The sequence below is a fragment of the Equus asinus genome, chromosome 26 (assembly GCF_041296235.1).
Source record: "Equus asinus isolate D_3611 breed Donkey chromosome 26, EquAss-T2T_v2, whole genome shotgun sequence".
Classification (NCBI taxonomy): domain Eukaryota; kingdom Metazoa; phylum Chordata; class Mammalia; order Perissodactyla; family Equidae; genus Equus; species Equus asinus.
Genome location: NC_091815.1, coordinates 39,605,197 through 39,624,446, shown reverse-complemented (window position 1 = coordinate 39,624,446; position 19,250 = coordinate 39,605,197). Strand labels below are relative to the sequence as shown.

At 40.5% G+C, this 19,250-nt stretch overlaps 1 protein-coding gene across 1 annotated transcript in view; it reads right to left on the bottom strand.

Annotated features, from left to right (window-relative positions):
* Positions 1-12,500, bottom strand: part of NLRP5 (NLR family pyrin domain containing 5) — a 31,822-nt gene extending 19,322 nt beyond the window's left edge. Inside the window, exons 1-4 of the mRNA XM_070498773.1 lie at positions 12,170-12,500; positions 9,567-9,641; positions 6,989-7,045; positions 2,061-3,660 (exon numbers count right to left, since the gene is read on the bottom strand). Coding sequence (XP_070354874.1) covers positions 2,061-3,660; positions 6,989-7,045; positions 9,567-9,641; positions 12,170-12,458 — 2,021 coding nt within the window. The 5' untranslated portion in view covers positions 12,459-12,500. The remainder of the gene's footprint in view (positions 1-2,060; positions 3,661-6,988; positions 7,046-9,566; positions 9,642-12,169) is intronic.
* Between the last annotated feature and the right edge of the window lie 6,750 nt (positions 12,501-19,250).

Genomic DNA, 19,250 nt, shown 5'->3' with positions numbered 1-19,250 from the left:
GGGACTTCCGGTTACTTCTAGAGCCGTGAATGCCTAAAATACTACCACATGGGCACCCAACCAACCTTTGTCAAGTGAAAGGATGCTTATAAAACACTTAGCATCATGCCTGGCACATGTTAGGTATGCAACACATGGAAGTAGTGGCCATCAGAATCCATGGTTACCGACTACACAAATTCTGGGTCCTAAAAGCAATTGGTCTGCTGTTCTTGGTTGTCATTTCACCTTTGAGTGTCCATTTCTACGTCTGCGCACAGAGAGCTGACCTATCGCACAGGGTTGCCTTGAAGATTAGAAGGAAGGGCATAGCAACGTTCACGAAGATTGCATTGTGCGATAGCTGTGATTTTTATGATTATATATGAATACACCTAGCTCAGTGCTTATCCTGGCATATTGCACACATTTTCAGCCAATCTACAGGAAAATTTCTCAGGTCATGGACTCCCCTGGCCGTGGAAAGGACGGAACAAGGTAACAGCAGTGTGCTTTCTTTCCTTGTTGACACGTACTCTTCCTTAAGCAAAGCTTCAGGATTTAACTGTTTTGCTGTGACAGTATTCTTAACCAATATCTATATGTTAACTAAGAACAAGGCAGTTCCTAAGTGCTTCAGCTGTATAAATGAACTGCCTCCTAACAAGTAGTAGGAGGGTGGGTAGGTAGGTAGATACCATTACCTCCATTTTACAGATGAGGAAACTGAGGCACAGAGTGGTTAAGTAACCTGCCCAAGATCACACCCCCAGGAAGCAGCAGACCTGGGATTTAAATATTGGCAGATGGTTGGCGATGTTCACATTCTTGGCAGGTGTATCATTCTGGGTAACAGGAGGATGGATGTGCAGACAGACAGGTAAGGCACATTTTCTAGATGTGCCCATTCCATCCAGTAAGCACTAGTCACAGGTGGCTATTTAAATGCAAATGAGTTAAATGGAATAAAATTAAAGATTCAATTCCTCAGTCTCCCTTGCCACATTTCAGCAGCGCAATAGGCACATGTGGCCAGTGGATGCCATATTGGACAAGGTGCTATGGAACATTTTCATCACTGCAGAAAATTCTACTGGATGGCACTGCACTGGACTCTTCTCTAGACAAGTAGTGCACAGACCTGAATGATCACATTGATAAGAACAAACAAACTACATCTCCACAGGTTCCAAACCCAGAGCCTTTCCTTTAAAAGTCTTGGGTGGGGCCCAGTATTTTGAAATAGCTTATTCAGCTATCAACATTAGCCAGATTCAAGTCCTACCATTTTAGCTAGCTGGACAACATCTGGGTGATTCATCCTTAAAGAATTATCTGGGACCCTGATGTTTTTGAAAATCATATCAAATTCCAGCAATAAGGATATGTAGCCTCTGTAGCCAGATCTGCACCTCTGTGTTCATTGCAGCATTAGTCACAATAGCCAAGATATGGAAACAGCCTAAGTGTCCATCAAGGGATGAATGGATAAATAAAATGTGGCGTGTGTGTGTGTGTATATATATATATATACACACACACACACACACACAATGGAATATTATTCAGTCTCAAAAAAGAAGGAACTCCTGCCATTTACAATAATATGGATGAACCCAGAGGACATTACGCATAGTGAAATAAGCCAGTAACAGAAAGACATGCATGATCTCATGTATAGAATCTAAAATAGTCAGACTCATAGAAGCAGAGTGTACAATAGTGGTTGTTAGTGGCTTGGGGAGGGGAAACGAGGAGATCTTGGCCAAAGGGTACAAAGTTTCAGTTATACAAGATGGAGAGCTAATGTACAGCCATGTGACTGTATTTAACCACACTGTATTGTATACTTGAAATTTGCTGGGAGGATAGGTCTTAAGTGTTCACACCATACACACAAAAAAGAAACTAGTCACTATGTGAGGTGATGGATATGCTAATTAGGTTGATTGTGGCGATTATTTTATGTGTATCAAAACACCAAGTCATACATCTCAAATATACACAAGTTTTATTTGTCAATTATACCTGCATAAAGATGGAAAGCAGAAAGAATAAAGTTGCAGACATGCAGTACTCACCCTTCGGGAATCATGGGCCATGCCTCGGTGAGCTCATCCCTTGAGAGGATCTCTCTGACATCCATCCGAATTTTCCGCAAATACCGGCAATGCGGGAGACAGAAAGAAGACACTATTAAGTCCATTCGCCGGTTCATTGGAAGCCGCACTTCTTGGAAGCTGTTCAATGCTAAGCGAACAAACTCCTCATCTTGAGTCTCAAAAAGACAGTAGAAGGCATCCAGGAAGTCTAGAGGGGCAGTGCTGTTGGCCTGTTGACCTAACAGAGAGATCCAGTGCAGGAGCTTCTGCTTTACCACCACGGGAACAGGACATCCAAGCAGGGCTTCCAGAGTCTTTATCACCTCTTTGCTCATGAGGCCAAATAAGAATCGTTTCATCTGGAGCAAGTGGACACTGATGCCAAACTGTTTGAGCTCCGTCAAACTCCCTATATTCTCAATGAACAGAGGGTAGAGATCTCCCTCTCTTTCTAATCCTACTAGAACGTAGTACAAGGCAGCACAAAACTCTTGGAGGCTGAGGTGAAGGAAGGAGTAACACCTTTCACAGTGGCTGTCTTGGAGAAGGATGTTCATGTGAAACAGAGCAGAGAGCTCAGACTTCCTTAGCCCGTGAACGCCCAGGTCATCGCCGTAGAACACAGACTTCATATTCCACATTCCCTCCACAGCCAGCCGGCACACGCCCTTCAAGACAACTCTTTCTTCCTGACTGAGAGCGCGCGGGAATGCATCTTGTGGAGTGAGCTGATGGAACACAAAGGTGGCATACAAGCCCGTGAGAGTTTGACAAGTAGGAGGAGGGCCCTTTCCTGACATTTCTTGCAGCTTAAGAGCCTCACAGATGAGCGAGCACACAACGGAGACCTGGCACTTGTCAAACAGCAGATGGTTGTCCACCACTGATTGCAAGACTTGCATCTTTTGATGATCATTCTTAATGTGCTGGAGGAGCAACTGAATCCTTTTTTCAACCGAGATCCCCTCAAGTAACAGGTAACGTGGAGACATGACAATGGATTTGAGCTTTTCTATGCCCGCGTCTCTGACAGTGATTATCAGGGAGGACTCGGGGAGCAGGACTTTCTTCAGCAGACTATACATTAGGATGGACATGGGTTGTTTTTCTGCCCAGTCTTCACAGAGATTTATGTCACCATCTTTGAAGACGAAGTCCAGGTCATCAAAACCATCAACAACAAACAAGAGCCTTTCTGGTTGGGACATGATCTCCATCACTGGAACTGGGGAGTCTGGCCACTCCCTGGAAATTAACTCTGCGAGAGTGCTCTCTCTTATCTGTTGTATTTCTCTAGCACAGAGGAAGAAGGCATAGGAGAACAAGTCCTGGTAGACTTCACCTTGTGCCCAGGACAGCAGGATCCTTCTGGCCAGAGTGGACTTCCCGATTCCTGGTTCTCCGTGCAGAACCACAGTGCGAGGCTGGAAACCATTTTGGTCTGGTTTAAAAGCACCAAGCAATGTTTGCATTTCTGGGTGCTCAGAGGCAAAGTTTTTGAAACCATAGCATGCATCCAACTTCATGGCAAATTTTGTCATCACGTAACTCTTGTAGTACCATTTGTCATCTCCATCGCCTAAGTCAGTCAGGAGAGGGGAGAATAAAAACAGGAGACAAAGTTTGAAGAAAGCCTGGATTTTAATTAAAAAAACAACACACCACCAAAACAAAAACCCTGGACCTAGACTCAGTGGATCTTAAGTCAGAGAGTCTATGTACATGAGTCTGTTGTTTCTTCCTAGTAATATACTGATAATGAGCTCCATCCCTCATTCCAAATCACTTCCTCAAAGCTTAGGAACTTTCCACTAAATAGCTCTATTTGTCCTTAAACCCGATATCTCTTTTCAGCACTTAAGATTTGACACATTGCATTTTTGTTTGCTTATTGTCTGCCTCCCCCTGTTAGACACTATGCAGTGACTTTCTTTTTCACTGTGTGTCTTCAGTATTTAGCTCCCGGCTCCTGGCACTCTGTGGACAATCAAATATTTGTTAAACGAATAATCTACACCAAATGCTCATACGTGGTCTCTGAAAGACAAGCTTGGGGGAGCGAGGATGTGCGTGCCATGGCCCCCATGTTCTACACCTGTAGGATAGACGTGCACCTCCAGTTCCATCCAAGTAGTTCCGGGTTCTATGGAGAAACACCTGCATGTGATGGAGAATGCTGCTCCACAGAAAAAGGCAGGCACAGCCCTTGAAGTTAGACAGACTCTGCTTGGAATCCAAGCTCTACTTTATAATGTCTCCGTGATTTGGAACAAGTTGCCCCATTCTCTGGGCCTCAGTTTCCCCACTTATGAGATGAAATTAACATCCTCTTAAAGGGTTGTAATAGATATTTAAGAAAGAAGGTGCATTCAACAGTTATTGGCACAGGGCCCGGCAGAAATGATCAGTGGCCACTGTTATCATTACAAACCATAATTCTTTTACATGATCCTGTTTTATTTTTATCCCAATATTTGTCGTAACTGCAATTTTTTTATGCATTTGATTGTCTAGCTCCTATCTCACAATGTAAGTTCCATGAGAAAGTGCGTTGTCATTTTACCTCCATACCTGCAGCCTCATCAACAGTCTCTGACATCCTATAGGCACTCAAGGATGTGAAAAGACCCCCCTCTACTCCTGGGTCCTTACAGTCTTTACATTTGCTGGTACTACCATTATCTTTAAAAAGGACAAAACTCTCTCCACACAAGTGTATGAGATGATTATTAATTCTATGTAAAATCTTTGCACAAAAATTCTAATCTTAAACTTCATTATTCTGTATCAGGCAAAGACATTAAGAGACATGTATTAAAACCACAGGAAGCAGAAGCTGAGATCTGAACAACCTCTATTTGCTGAGCTCAGACTGATGCATTATCCTCAATGGACAGACCGTGCTCCTGGGTTGTAGGTTTTTACAGGGTCGGGAAACCCCAGGAAGTCAGTCTTCAGTTGAATCCTGGTCTTTCTGCTTCTTCCTTGGCCACCTCTTCTTCTTCCATGGATTTATTCAATTATTGTGTCTGAGCTTAAGAGTTCCAGTCTCCCTTTCTAGTGCTGACTTCTTCTGTAAAATTCCAGGCTCATGTGTCTAACTCATCACCTTAAAGTGTCACAGGGACCTCAAATTCAATGCATCAAAAACTCATTTTGTGTTTGACCTCCAACCAAAAACTCCTCGTAAGTTTCCTATAAGTGATGACCAGAGAAATAGCTTCTATATGAGAACTTACTTTCGAACAGATATTTGGCTCATTGTTTTATACATAAATCTAGTTTTAGCCTCATATCAACCCTCTCTGGTAGTTTGTTCATCTAGAAGATGGGGATATTAATACCTCCTTTATGAGATTGGCATAGGATGCTATGGCATAATCACAACATGTGGAGGACAGTGCCTGACCCATAGTAAGTATTCTAGAGATGTGATCAATATTGGTATTTGTTACTACTTAGAGCTCGAATTTCAGAGCTTGAAATTTATTTTTATTTTTTTTGTGAGGAAGATTGGCCCTGAGCTAACATCTGTGCTAATCTTCCTCTATTTTATGTGGGATGCCACCACAGCATGGCTTGATGAGCAGTTCTAGGTCTGTACCTGGGATCTGAACCTGTGAACCCTGGGCTGCCAAAGTGGAGCATGTAAACTTAACCACTACACCACTGGGCCAGCTCCAACAGAGTTTGAAATTTAAATCATCGACTCCCAGCCTCACCACCCATCACATTCTCTAAACAGAAAGGTGGGAGTCATTCCTGAAACTTTTTTTCCCCTGAAACCCTAAACACCAATTCTATTACATATCTCACAAGTCAAATCACTTCTTTCCATTACCACTTCCTTCTAAATAAGTGTTAACAGCAGCGTTAGTCGCAATGGCCAAAAAGTGGAAAGAACCCAAATGCCACTTGTCTGATGAATGGATAAAGAAAATGTGGTTTATTCATACAATGGGATATTATTCAGCAGTAAAAATTAATGGAGTATTGATATGTGCTACAACATGGATGAACATAGAAAACATTATGCTAAATGAAGTCACAAAAGGCCATACATTGTATGATACTGTTAATGTTAAAGTTCAGACTAGACAAATTCATGGAAATATATAGTGGTTGCATAGGGTTTGGGGGAAGAAGAAATGTGGAGTTACTGCTAATGGGCTCGGGGCTTCTTTTTGGGAGAGAAAAGTGTTCTGGAATTAGTGGTGAAAGTTGCACAACCTTGTGAACATACTACAACCCACTGAATTGGACACTTTAAAAGGGTGGCCTTTTTGGTATATGAATTATATCTCAATAAAAAGCCTGAAGTACTATTTCCTCGGGAAGACAGCTGCCACTTCCTTGGCTGGTCAACTGCCATTTCACACAATCATAGCACCTGGGATCTCGTCTTCATTTTATATTTTGTTTGGTTTAATTAATGTATAACTCTGGACTGTAAATAGTATGAAGGCAAGAAATGTATGTATTTTTACCACTATTCCCATTACAGTTCTTCAAATGGTAGTTACTCACTAAATAGAGGTTGATAGAAGGAATTGAGGGGAAAAAACCACAACTATTTAAGTAATTTTGAATGAAATACACAACTACTCTTGACTCTATACTTAGCACCGATCAAACAAGCTTGTGCTTGATGCCAAAGTTCACTGGAATCACAGGTCTTTGGAATTTGTCTTCACAAAAACTGTAGATAAATGCAGTGAACCTATGTGACTCTATCCACGGTGCTGATTCCCTGAGCGCTTAGGGAATAGACTGATACACCAGGACAAATGAGGATTCACAAAAGGAGAGTGGACTCCCCTGCTGTCTATACTTCATAGACTGCTCTTTCACCCAATTTCATTCAGGATGGCATAAAAACAAAAAATGAGTGAATCAGATTTATTTACCTTGTTCTTTTGTCTCTGTTGCTGTGGCACCATCTTGTTCCAAAACTTGTGAAATTTCTGCAAAAAAAGAGGAGGAAGAAGAATAAACTCCCACAAACTTATGTGAATTATCCAAATCAGAGATGGCACAGATTCACAAAATCCATGAGATAAGATTTGCAATGCCAGATTTCATCTTCTGACCAGTTTGGAACATGGCAACCACTGGATTGGCTGGAGGGGCAGGGAGCACATAAAATGAGCACCAAATCCAAAATCAGAAGATATGAGATTCTGGTCTCACTTCCGCTCTTTGGAGACCTTTGGGCAAGTCATTAAAATGAGGAGTAAAACCTTGTGATTAAGACTCTGGAGTCAGACACAGGATTTAAATGTGAATTCTCTCATTTACAACTTATGAGGTCTTAGTCAACTCACTGGGCTTACATGCTTCCGTAGGTTCATCTATAAACCAAGGATAACAGTTCCTATGTTGTGGAGTTGTTCTGAAGATTAAATGAGGTGACTTGGTGGAGGATTAGCACAGCCTCTGACATACAGTAGCTACTGCTTATCGAGAATAACCATTTTGTGTACTTGTTAGGAAATAGTTTCCTAGTACAGCTAAGTACATAGTGTCTTAGGTGATGTGGGAGTGACCTCGCCATATTTAAAGAATAGTTATAGGGGTGGTGTTAGTCTTGTAAATTACAGAAAAAATTGTATTCTTTATCACAAATGTAAATGAAAAACCATTTAAGGATTTTTAAGCAGAGGAGTAAAGTTACCAGATGTAAATTTCTAAAAGATATCTTGGTTGTTATTGTGTGGAAAATGGATTGCTTGTAACCAGAGTGGAAACACATTAGAGGTTCAAATGAAATGACTTTCATATACAGGATATGGAAATAAATGTGTAGAAATGGGTAATACTTTAGAGATAGGTCTCATATGATTTCCTGATTCATTAGGTAGAGGGTAGAGAGAGGAAATAAATAAATCAGACGACAAAACGACTAGTATTTTGGTTTGAATAACAACATGGATAATGTGCGATTTATTGAGATGGAAAACAGTGGAGGCAAATATATGGAAAATGCTCCACCCAATAACAGCAGAATACACGTTCTTCTGACATGGAACTTTCTGCAAGACAGGCCATGTGTTAGCCCATAAGACAAGTTCCAAATTTAAAAGGGTTGAAATCATAAAACTTATGTTCTGTTACCACATTAGAATGAAATCAGAAATCAGTAATGGAAGGAAATTTTGGAAATTCTCAAATATGTGGAAATTCAACAAGACAGTCATAAATAATCAAAAGACCAAAGAAGAAATCATAAAGGAAATTAGAAAATACTTTGAGATGTGTGAAAATGAAGCACAACATACCAAAGCTATGGTATACAGCTAAAGCAGTGCTTAAAAAGAAATTTAGAGCTGTAAATGTCTATAATAATGTAGGGTTTTGGCATGCCATTTAGCCTCTGTGCCTCAGTTTTCTTTCTGGACAACTGGAATTACAGTTACAACCACACGGGATTCTTTTTGGAATTATGAGATAAAGCACTTGACAGTGCTTGACCCATGAGGTCTCAACAAGTGGCAGTTCTTGTGTACAGTGGTACTTTGGAGGGATTTCCCAATGTGGCTGGTGATAAGATCCAGCTTCTGTCAATTTTGCTTTGGTCCTACTGCCAAGATTAGTCTGTTAGTGTCTCTATTTCATACCGCTGCTAAACCACCACTTAGTAATCTATGAAACCTGTAAGATACAATTTTATCACTAGAGAGATAATAATATATAGGACTCACCCTGTTAAGCCTAGATTTACATTAAACTTGGAACAATTTATAACCTCTGGGACTCTGAGATTCTGTGACTCACATCAATTCCTCAGACTTTAGCTTTGAAGGGTGATCTCCTATCCACAACCTGAACAAAGCTGCATCCAAACAAGGTTAGTCCAGACTCCTTCTAGGTGTTAAACTTTGTGGTCAGTACTGACTGCTGGAGATCAGCAAGATACAGGTGGTAGGGTGGGTAATGCGGGGAATGCAGTCTATACCAGCCTGCACCTCTCCCTCTATGTTTTGGCTTCACCAATTTGATCTTATTTGTTCGTCTGTCTTCCTCCTCCTTCACTGAAATATAAGCTTTCGAAAGCAGGGGATTCACAGGTACTTTCCACGGATGTATCGTAAGTATACAGAGCAGTGCCTGGCATGTAGTCAGTACTCAAATATTTGGGGAATTGTATTGAGTCTGGTTTCATGCTCCCTGGGTCTCTCCACTAAAGCTTCCGCAATAGATAATTAGGTGAGGCTTGTCCCAGTAGTGTCGTGAAGTTGCCCAAAGTGAGATGGGAAGCCCAATGAGTTGCAAGAAATCCTTGAGATCACAGAACTCTCTTGGACGTAGAATAAGAAAGACCATGATTTCCAGATCCTCAGAACATATCCAGTCAGCTAATGATAGGATGCTAGACTATAAAGAACACTGGGCTATCAGAAGTCAGTGTTCTAGTCCTAGATGTCCAACTAACTAGTCACCATGTAGCTTTAGGCACGTCCATTTTTCCACCATGCCCACACTGACCTGGTACTTCTTCCATGCTTGGTTCTTGGTCAGTCTTTGGTGTTGAAGCTTTTGGTATTTCAGCCAGTGAATATTCTGCAACAGAGAGTAGATGAGACAACAGTCTCAATAAGTCATAGCAATTACCCAAACCAGGGATGAGAGCATCCCCTACCCAAACTACTGAGGGGAACCAAGATGAGCCCAGGATCTCACAGTTTATTCCATGACCAGCTTGTAGAGGAGACAATGGAGTCAGATCCTCAAGTGCCACCATTACATCTAAGCAGTAGAGATTTATATAGTAAGAGTGCTCCAGTTTTGAACTTGTAAATTTCAGTCCCAGTTTTGCTGTATGGCCTCAAGTAAGTCATATAATGAGGCAGTATATTAGAAATATTAAGAGTTTATCTTCAAGAGTCATCCTAAGTGCCCCTCTTAAACTTCAGACTAGTTAGTTAACTACTCACTAGATGTCTGTGAGATATTCAAATAGAGATATCATAAACTCATGAAATCTAACATCGACTACTCTTCCCTTGCTCTTCCCTTGGTCTACTTGCTGGAAAACATCTCTTCCAGTGTTTTCTGGGATGAGAAAGTGGGTGGATGGGGTTCCACTCATGTCAGAAACTTGAGTATCATACTTGACATCATATTCTCTTTCTGCATTTAGTCCTCAAAAACTATCGTGTCTGCTTCCAAAACATCTTACAATTCCATTTCTACTCTTTTCTCTAACTGCCATCATCACCCCAGTCCAGTTCACCTTTATTCGTCCCATGGTATACTAGAATGACCTCCCAGCTGGTCTCCCCGTATCTATTCATGACTCTTTGTGGACCTCTCAACACTTCAGCAACAATGCTGAAATGTCTATTTGATTATTCTTACCTCCACCTCTTTTTTGTTTCTTTTTAAAGATTTTATTTTTCCTTTTTCTCCCCAAAGCCCTCCAGTACATAGTTGTGTATTTTAAGTTGTGGGTCCTTCTAGTTGTGGCACGTGGGATTCCACTTCAGCATGGCTTGATGAGCGGTGCCATGTCCATGTCCAGGATCTGAAGTGGCGAAACCCTGGGCCACCGAAGCGGAGCGCGTGAACTTAACTACTTGGCCATGGAGCTGGGCCCCCTCCACCTCTTTAAAACTATTTAATTGCTTATCCTTGCTATTAAAATTGTTTTCTAGATGCTGTGTTGTCTGATTTCTAGTCCATCTCTCCATCTTCATCTCCTGCCACACTTTCTGCCATTCTTCATGGTCTAGCCAAGCTCTTGGAAAGACTTCATAATCGTACTATCTTTTGCTCAGAATCTTCTTCTCTAACATGCCCAATTAACTTGGCTAACTCTTTTCCTTTGTTTTTTTCTCAGCCTAAACCTTACTTCTTCTAGGAAGTGATGCTAGTCTTCACTTCCCTGTAGTCTGGAACAGGAATCTCCCATATTGTTCTACACCATCCAGTTAAAAAATTGCCCCTTTATCCCTCTTCCCTACTGCACTGAAAGCTATAAATGACACATGGTGCATGATCATCTAAAGATATGCTAAATGAATGTTAAATAATGAGTCTAATCATCTTTGTCATGTATTAGCTTATGAACTTGGTCAAGTTGAATAACTTGGTGGAACTTCTATTTTAGCTTCTGCTGTGAGGAACCTATTTCATTGGGTGAGTTTGCAAATCAGTGACAGGGTACATGAAAGTTTAAATATGGTGCCTAAACTGGAGTACTGGTTCAGTAAATATTGGCTGTCATTTTAATTTTATAACCCTCATTTCCTGTGAATAATATCAACATGTTTTCCATACAGCATTTTTATTGAAGCTCAGAAGGGGTAGCTTCTCAAATTCCTTTACAGCTATAGCTGCTGAACTGCATCTAGGCATGTAGTACCTGTAGTCTTTAGGGCCAATCTGACTGCTCACACTTGGGCCTCTTTAAGTTTTCTGTCCACAGTTGAAGAAGAGAATTCCTCCTAATAGAGGAGAGCTAATTTTTTTCTACTACCTTTCTCCTAAATACCCTAAGATAATCACATCATTTGATCTCAGTACATTACTATAATATGGACATCAACAGCCCGAGTAAGGTCAATTCTTAGAAAGGTTCCTTGAATCTCAGTCCCTCAGCCTGGGGCAAGAAATAAGGGTGACACTCATTGTACAACCACCACAGTATTCTCAATAAATGAAGATTTGTTAACCATTTTCCATATATTATCTCATCGAACCTTTGCAATAGCACATATAAGCATCATGCTTACTGTTCCAGGATGTGGACTCCAAGGGCCAGAGTAGGAGGGACTTGCCCAAAGTCACGCAAATAACAAGTGGAAGCTCCAGAGCTCGAGCTTGGCACTTTTGACTCTAAATTTTGTCTATTAACTTCAACCAAATTCTGTCCAGGTAGAGGGTCTGTCTACCCATTTCTCTCCTTCATTGTTTCACAGGCTACACTAATTTTCAGCCAATGAGTATGGCCAATAAGTTACTTCTCACAGTTCAGACTCACGCTGTAGAGCTGGCCCCAATGAGAAAAGCGTACCTTCCCCATTCCCATGGCAACTTGAGATCCCCTCCTTTCTCTCCTACACCAGATATGCCCAAATCTTACTCACTTTTCATCTCATCCCTTGCCTTCTCAGAGAGTGCTGACAGGTTCATCTTTTCAAAGATGTTAATGGATATCTTCCAGGCAAGAGATCCTCTATAATGCTCATGCAAGAGGGAGGCTAGATGTTCTATATTGGCGTTATTCACTTCAACCCACGGAAAGGAGCATGCTTCCAGTTCTGAAGCTTTTTCATTTAGTAATTCTTTAAATGTCTGAAACTCTTCTTTGCTTAGCTGCTTGAAACACCATTGCAGTCCGTAGTTGGAAAGGGAGGGTACTTTGGCTTCTTCCATCTTAATGCAAGGCTGAGAGCTCAGGTTTTGATGGAGAAGTAGATTCTTTGGTTACTTGGAGCAAGTGGGACCTGTGGGAAGAGTGACAAGATTCAAAAGAGAATCCTGCATCAAATTCTCAAGTTCCTATAACTAACCGCTATCAACTCACTATATGGACAAACATTCTTTATTTCTTTTTGAAAGATACTGAAGAGAAGCCCAATTCACAGGTAACAATTCTTCATAGACTTAAAATTACCTGGCATTCTGTCTATCTTGTTACTAGAACACAAACTCTGGGATATTTTGCTGCCTGTTTCCCTGGTTCCCGAAACAGCATCTGGCATAGAGTCAGATTCAAAACTCTTGTCCGTGAATGCTCTTGGCTAATATACCCTACTCAAGGAAACTGGCGGATAGGTTCCCACCACTTACTAAAACTCAATCACATGGTTTTTAGATCATATGATTCCTATTGTGTCCTTAATGTAATATCGAGTTACACAAACACAGTAAAGAGATTTGGTGTAAAAATAAACTGACAAATATTTGAAAATCATATCTGATAAGGGACTTGCATCTAGAAAATACAAAAACTGTTATAACAAGACAAATCACCCTATTAAAAATGGGCAAAAGATCTGAATACACATTTCCCCAAAGAAGACATACAAATGGCTAATAAGCACGTGACAAGATTCTCGACATCATTCGTCATCAGAACAGCTTCTATACCCTCCATGCCTAACTAAACTTGTTCTATAGGCATACACTCATGGCCTGTGCTACGCATTGTTTCTCAAAGTTGTCTAGAAGGCTGGTGAATGGTGACAAACATTTGACACTTGTTAGGAATGCTCCAGGAATAATTCTGAAATCTGTCAAATCTCCTCTTTCACTATTATACGACCTCTATAAATAGTGACAACTAATACTAATTTGGCTTTTGGGGCTTCTTTGGTCTTCCTCAACTACTACTTTGTGGTGGAAAATAAAGCAATCCAAGGGACACCAAATAATAAAACACCTTAAGGACTCAAGTAGATGGTGACTTGCTTTTTTCCCCAAGGAGCAATATTGGAGTGGAAGTTACTCTTTGCTTGACATTTGTACATTTATAGTAGTTCTCTTTTAAGTTTGACTTGTAGATACACAGTGAGGTTCTGTCTAGGCTCCTTCCTTCCTGGTACTGGGAGCATCCCACCAAGGTGCAACCAGTCTGCAAGGGAGAAGCCCTGTCAATCACTGATTTTTTCTTCTGCTACTGCTTCTTAGACCAGGGCATCTACTCTCTGCTTCCTTGATCTACAGGCACAAACTGGCTCCTAGTTGTTGGTACCTGTCTGCCCTTCTGCCTGCCCTTCACTGCACAGGGAATTTTTAAGAGGAGGTTGCTAAGATCACTTCAATTCATTATGAGAGAGCCAGAGGATAAAGAAACTGAAAGATTATAAAATACATGGAAGGAAACACTGAAAGAAGAGTTCTAGGGGTGATAGAGAGGGGAACAAGGAGATGCCATCAGGACAAAATTCCTGCTTTCCCAAGTTTGAATATTTCAAACTTGTTTTAAGAGATGAAGTGGTCTGTGTGGTCACAAGCTTTTTTCCAGGATGTTGGGAATGGTTTATCATGAATACCCTGTTTATGGGAAGTGTCACTCAAAATAATTCAGATATGGCATTCCCTAAACAATTGTTGTGGATTGACCAACTGCCTGGAGAAGGTAATACAGTTTTTTTTTCTTGCATTCTTCCATTTTCTCTTTCCACCCCAGGGAGTGTTAGGCTACCATGAATTGCTAATGACGATATTGTGGCAGAAGGCAGCTAGTGCAGTTGTTTAGATCTGTGTACTCGTGGTAGCAGAACACTGGAATCTAAGGAAGTCGAACTCATAGTAACAGGGGGAAGAATGGTGGTTGCCAGAGGCCGGGGGAAATAGGGAGATGCTGGTCAAAGGGCACAAACTTTCACTTATAAGGGGAATAAGTTCTGTGGATCTAATATACAGCATGGTGATGATAATTAGCAATACTATATTGTGTACTTGAAACTTGCTGACATTAGATCATAAATGTTCTCACCACACACAAAGTGGTAGCTATGTTAGGTGATAGATACGTTAATTAGCTTGATCGTGGTGATCATTTCACAATGTATAAGTATTCCAAAACATCAAGTTGTATACCTTAAATATATACAATTTTCTTTTTAATCAAGATTAGCCCTGAGCTAACTGTTGCCAATCCTCCTCTTTTTGCTGAGGAAGACTGGCCCTGAGCTAACATCCGTGCCCATCTTCCTCTCCTTTTTTTTTTTTTTTTTTTTTAATATGAGGGATGCCTACCACAGCATGGCTCACCAAGTGGTGCCATGTCCGCAACCAGGATCCAAACTGGCGAACCCTGGGCCGCCAAAGTGGAATGTGCAAACTTAACCACTGCGCTACAGGACCGGCCCCTATAATTTTAACTTGTCAATCATACCATAACCATGGGCCCTCTAGGACCAGTTCAACTGACCCCACCTTATCAACAGACTAATTAAGAGTGTTTTTTCACTGAGAAACCCCCCTTGTCCAGTTCAGGCTGGTTGAGACCACCAACCCATCAACTGGGCCTGTGTAAATGCCTAAGTGACCATTTTGATGTCAAGAGGCTGAAAATCCCACCCTCAGATCATGCTAACACCATCATTTTCTGAACATGCATCCTATGAACAGCCATGAAGCTTGACTATGCTTGTGCAGATCATCAATTACCTCACTTCTTCTTACTTCCAATCCTGTCTCAACACTTCAGACAACCCTGCCCTTCATCCCATAAATTTTGCCCCAATCCCTGGATCAGGGAGATAGATGTGAGAGCATATGCCCCCTGTCTCCTTGAAGATCAATCTAGCAATAAAGCTGTATTCTTTTTCCAAAAGCAGATACCATAATAATTGGCTCTTTATGTGCATTGGGCAAGAGAACCCCAACTTTGTGCAGTAACACTATTTCAGTAAAGCTGGTGAAAAAAGATTTCACATGTGTAATTCGACTTTAAGAGGGTGTATAGTCCTGTAATCACAAGCAGGCGCTCCCAGATAGTGAAATCTCCAAGTTCAAGTCCTACCTCTGTAATGTTCACGATACATCCCCTGGGGCAAGTGATTGAACCTCTCAGAGGTTGGGTGCTTTCTCCTCTGGAGGATGGGAATCAGAGTACCTACATTTCTGAGGGCTCTTGTGGGCTTTAGTGAAGTAACACAAGAGAAGCAATCAGAGGAAGGACTGGCCCAGAGCATGCATTCGAATCCTGAGTAATATCTGCTTTAAAGATTACGTGCCAGGAACGAGACTTCCTAAACAAAATAGTATGATATGTAAAAGAATGTTCAGGGCCACGTTTAGACTTAGGATCTAATGGATTAAATTTGTGGGTTTGTGGGTGAGGCTAAGATAGCCTTACATTTTGGTAACTCTGGAATGTCTGAAGATTAGGACATAGGATATTTAAGGTCAATCTAATCCAGTCTTTGGAATTCCTAATTAATTTTGTCAAAAGAGGCAAGATTTCTTTTTGAAAAACGCTAACAGATAAAGAACTGAAGAACACAATACCATTCACAATCACAACAAAAAGAATAAAATACCTTGGGGTAAATTTAACCAAGGAAGTGACAATGAAAACTACAAGACTTTCCTGAAAGAAATCGATGATGACGTAAAGAGATGGAAAGACATTCCATGCACGTGGATTGGAAGAATAAAGAGAGTTAAAATGTCCATACTACCTAAAGCAATCTACAGATTCAACACTATCCCAATCAGAATCCCAATGACATTCTTTACAGAAATAGAATAAAGAATCCTAAAATTCGTATGGGGCAACAAAAGACCCCTAATTGCTAAAGCAATCCTGAGAAAAAAGAGCAAAGCTGCAGGCATCACAATCCCTGACTTCAAAACATACCACAAAGCTACAGTAATCAAAACAGCATGGTACTGGTACAAAAACAGGTGCACAGATCAATGGAACAGAATTGAAAGCCCAGAAATAAAACTATACATCTATGGACAGCTAATCTTTGACAAAGGAGCTGAAGGCCTACAATGGAGAAAAGAAAGTCTCTTCAACAAATGGTGCTGGGAAAACTGGACAGCCACATGTAAAAGAATGAAAATTGACCATTCTTTTTCACCATTCACAGAAATAAACTCAAAATGGATCAAAGACCTAAAGGTAAGACCTGAAACCATAAGGCCCTTAGAAGAAAATATAGGCAGCACACTCTTTGACATCAGTATCAAAAGGATCTTTTTGGATACCATGTCTTCTCAGTCAAGGGAAACAACAGAAAGAATAAACAAATGGGACTTCATCAGACTAAAGAGCTTCTTCAAGGCAAGGGAAAACAGGATTGAAACAAAAAAACAACCCACCAATTGGGAAAAGATATTTGCAAGTCATATATCTGACAAAGGGTTAATTTCCATACTATACAAAGAACACACACAACTCAACAACAAAAAATCAAACAACCCAATCAAAAAATGGGCAGGGGACATGAACAGACATTTCTCCAAAGAAGATATAAGGATGGCCAATAGGCACGTGAAAAGATGCTCACCATCACTGATCAGGGAAATGCAAATCAAAACTACACTAAAATATCACCTTACACCTGATAGAATGGCAAAAATAACCAAAATAAAAAGTAACAAATGTTGGAGAGGTTGTGGAGCAAAAGGAGCCCTCATACACTGCTGGTGGGAATGCAAACTGGTGCAGCCACTATGGAAAACAGTATGGAGATTTCTCAAAAAATTAAAAATAGAAATACCTCATGACCCAGCCATCCCACTACTGGGTATCTATCCAAAGAACTTGAAATCAGCAATTCCAAAGTCCCATGCACCCCTATGTTCATTGCAGCATTATTTACAATAGCCAAGATGTGGAAGCAACCTAAGTGCCCATCAACTGATGACTGGATAAAGAAGATATGGTGTATATATATATACAATGGAATACTACTCTGCCATAAAAAAGGATAAAATTGTCCCATTCATAACAACATGGATGGACCTTGAGGGTGTTACGTAAAGTAAAATAAGCCAGGTAGAGAAAGACAATCTCTGTATGACTCCACTCATGTGTGGAAGTTAAACATGTAGACAAAGAGAACAGATTAGTGGTTACCAGGGGAAAAGGGGGTGGGGGGTGGGGGGTGGGGGGTGGGCACAAAGGGTGAAGCGGTGCACCTACAACACGACTGACAAACAATAATGTACAACTGAAATTTCACAAGGTTGTAAACTATCATAATCTCAATAAAAAGTTAAAAAAATGCTACCATGTTTGCTATTCATGTATTGAAAGTGTTTATGAGTATATAATAATCATTCCCCGCCCCCCCCCCCCCCCCCCGCAAATCTGGAACAGAAACCAATTGTTCCATCAATGTAGAATAAATGCCTCCAGCTCTACTGAAAGCAGTCTCATTCATCTTTGTCAGTCTTTTCATTCACATGAATGACCTCGAGTTTGAAGGATCTGTAGCATCTCCTTATGCTGTAGTCATTTTTACCAATATTTTGTCGCATGAAAGAAGCACTTGTTTGTATAATGAAATAGACTGTAATCCCCCAGCAAAAACACCACATTATATAAATGGACAGGCACAAGTGGTGGGAATTAGGACCCAGAAGAGAAATAGCTAAAAAAAAATCAAAAAACAAAAGAACTCAAAATATATACACACACACGAAGAAAGATTCTATTTAAGGCAGAGTAAAGGCTACAGTCACAGCCACACACACAGTCAGGTAAATGAACAACAGTCTTGAGGAAACCAGAGGTCATTGGTTTAATAAGAGAACAAAGTTTGAGTTCCACATTCACAGAAAAATAAAGGGAAAAAAATCATATAGTCTCAATGAATGCATAAATAGTGTGAGAGAAACACTTTGTGAACTAGAACTAGACACTCCTAAAAAATTAAAATTTTCTACTAATAAAAACTCCAGCAAATATATTTAGTGATGAAACATTGATTTTTTTTTTTTTTTTAATATAGAGCAGAGGTCAGCAAACTTTCTGCAAAGGGCCAGCTATTTTAGGCTTTGTGGTTATTTGGTCTCTGTTGCAACTACTCAGCTTGGCTGGTGTGAGAAAGCTGCCACAGACAATATACAAACAAACGAGGAAGCTGTGTTCCAATAAACCTTTACATGAACAGCTGACGAGCTGGCCTTGGCCTTCAGGTGGAGTTTGCTGATCCCAGAGAGAATCAGACAAGGCCTTCAGCGATCAGCATTTCTGCTCACTTTTGTACTCTCTCCACTATTATTTAATGTATTCTGTAGCAAGGCAATTGGATAAAGAAATGATAAGCATGAAAGTGGCAAAGAAAATTAAAATATTAACCTTTGTGAGTGAGTCTGTATACCTAATCAAGCCAAGGAGAGTACTTGAAAAACTATTATAAATCGTAAGTCGTCACTGAATTGCATTGTTAACAAATTTGACATATAAAGTCCCACCCTAATTCTAATAACCGGTCAGAAAACATGATGAGAGATCTGATCAACCACAGCAAGTACAGAGATAAAAATGTACCATTTAGGAAGGTGAAGTGTTTGTTTTGAAAACTTCAACATGTTCCTGATAAAAGCCTTGATGGGGAAGACAGTGCATATTGTCAAAGTATCAATTCTCCTTAAAGTAATTAATACGACGTCATCCAAGAATTCCTGCTGATGTTTTTATTGAGACTAGAAGCTCGTTCAAGTTCTTATAAAAAGCCGTATAAAGTTCTTATG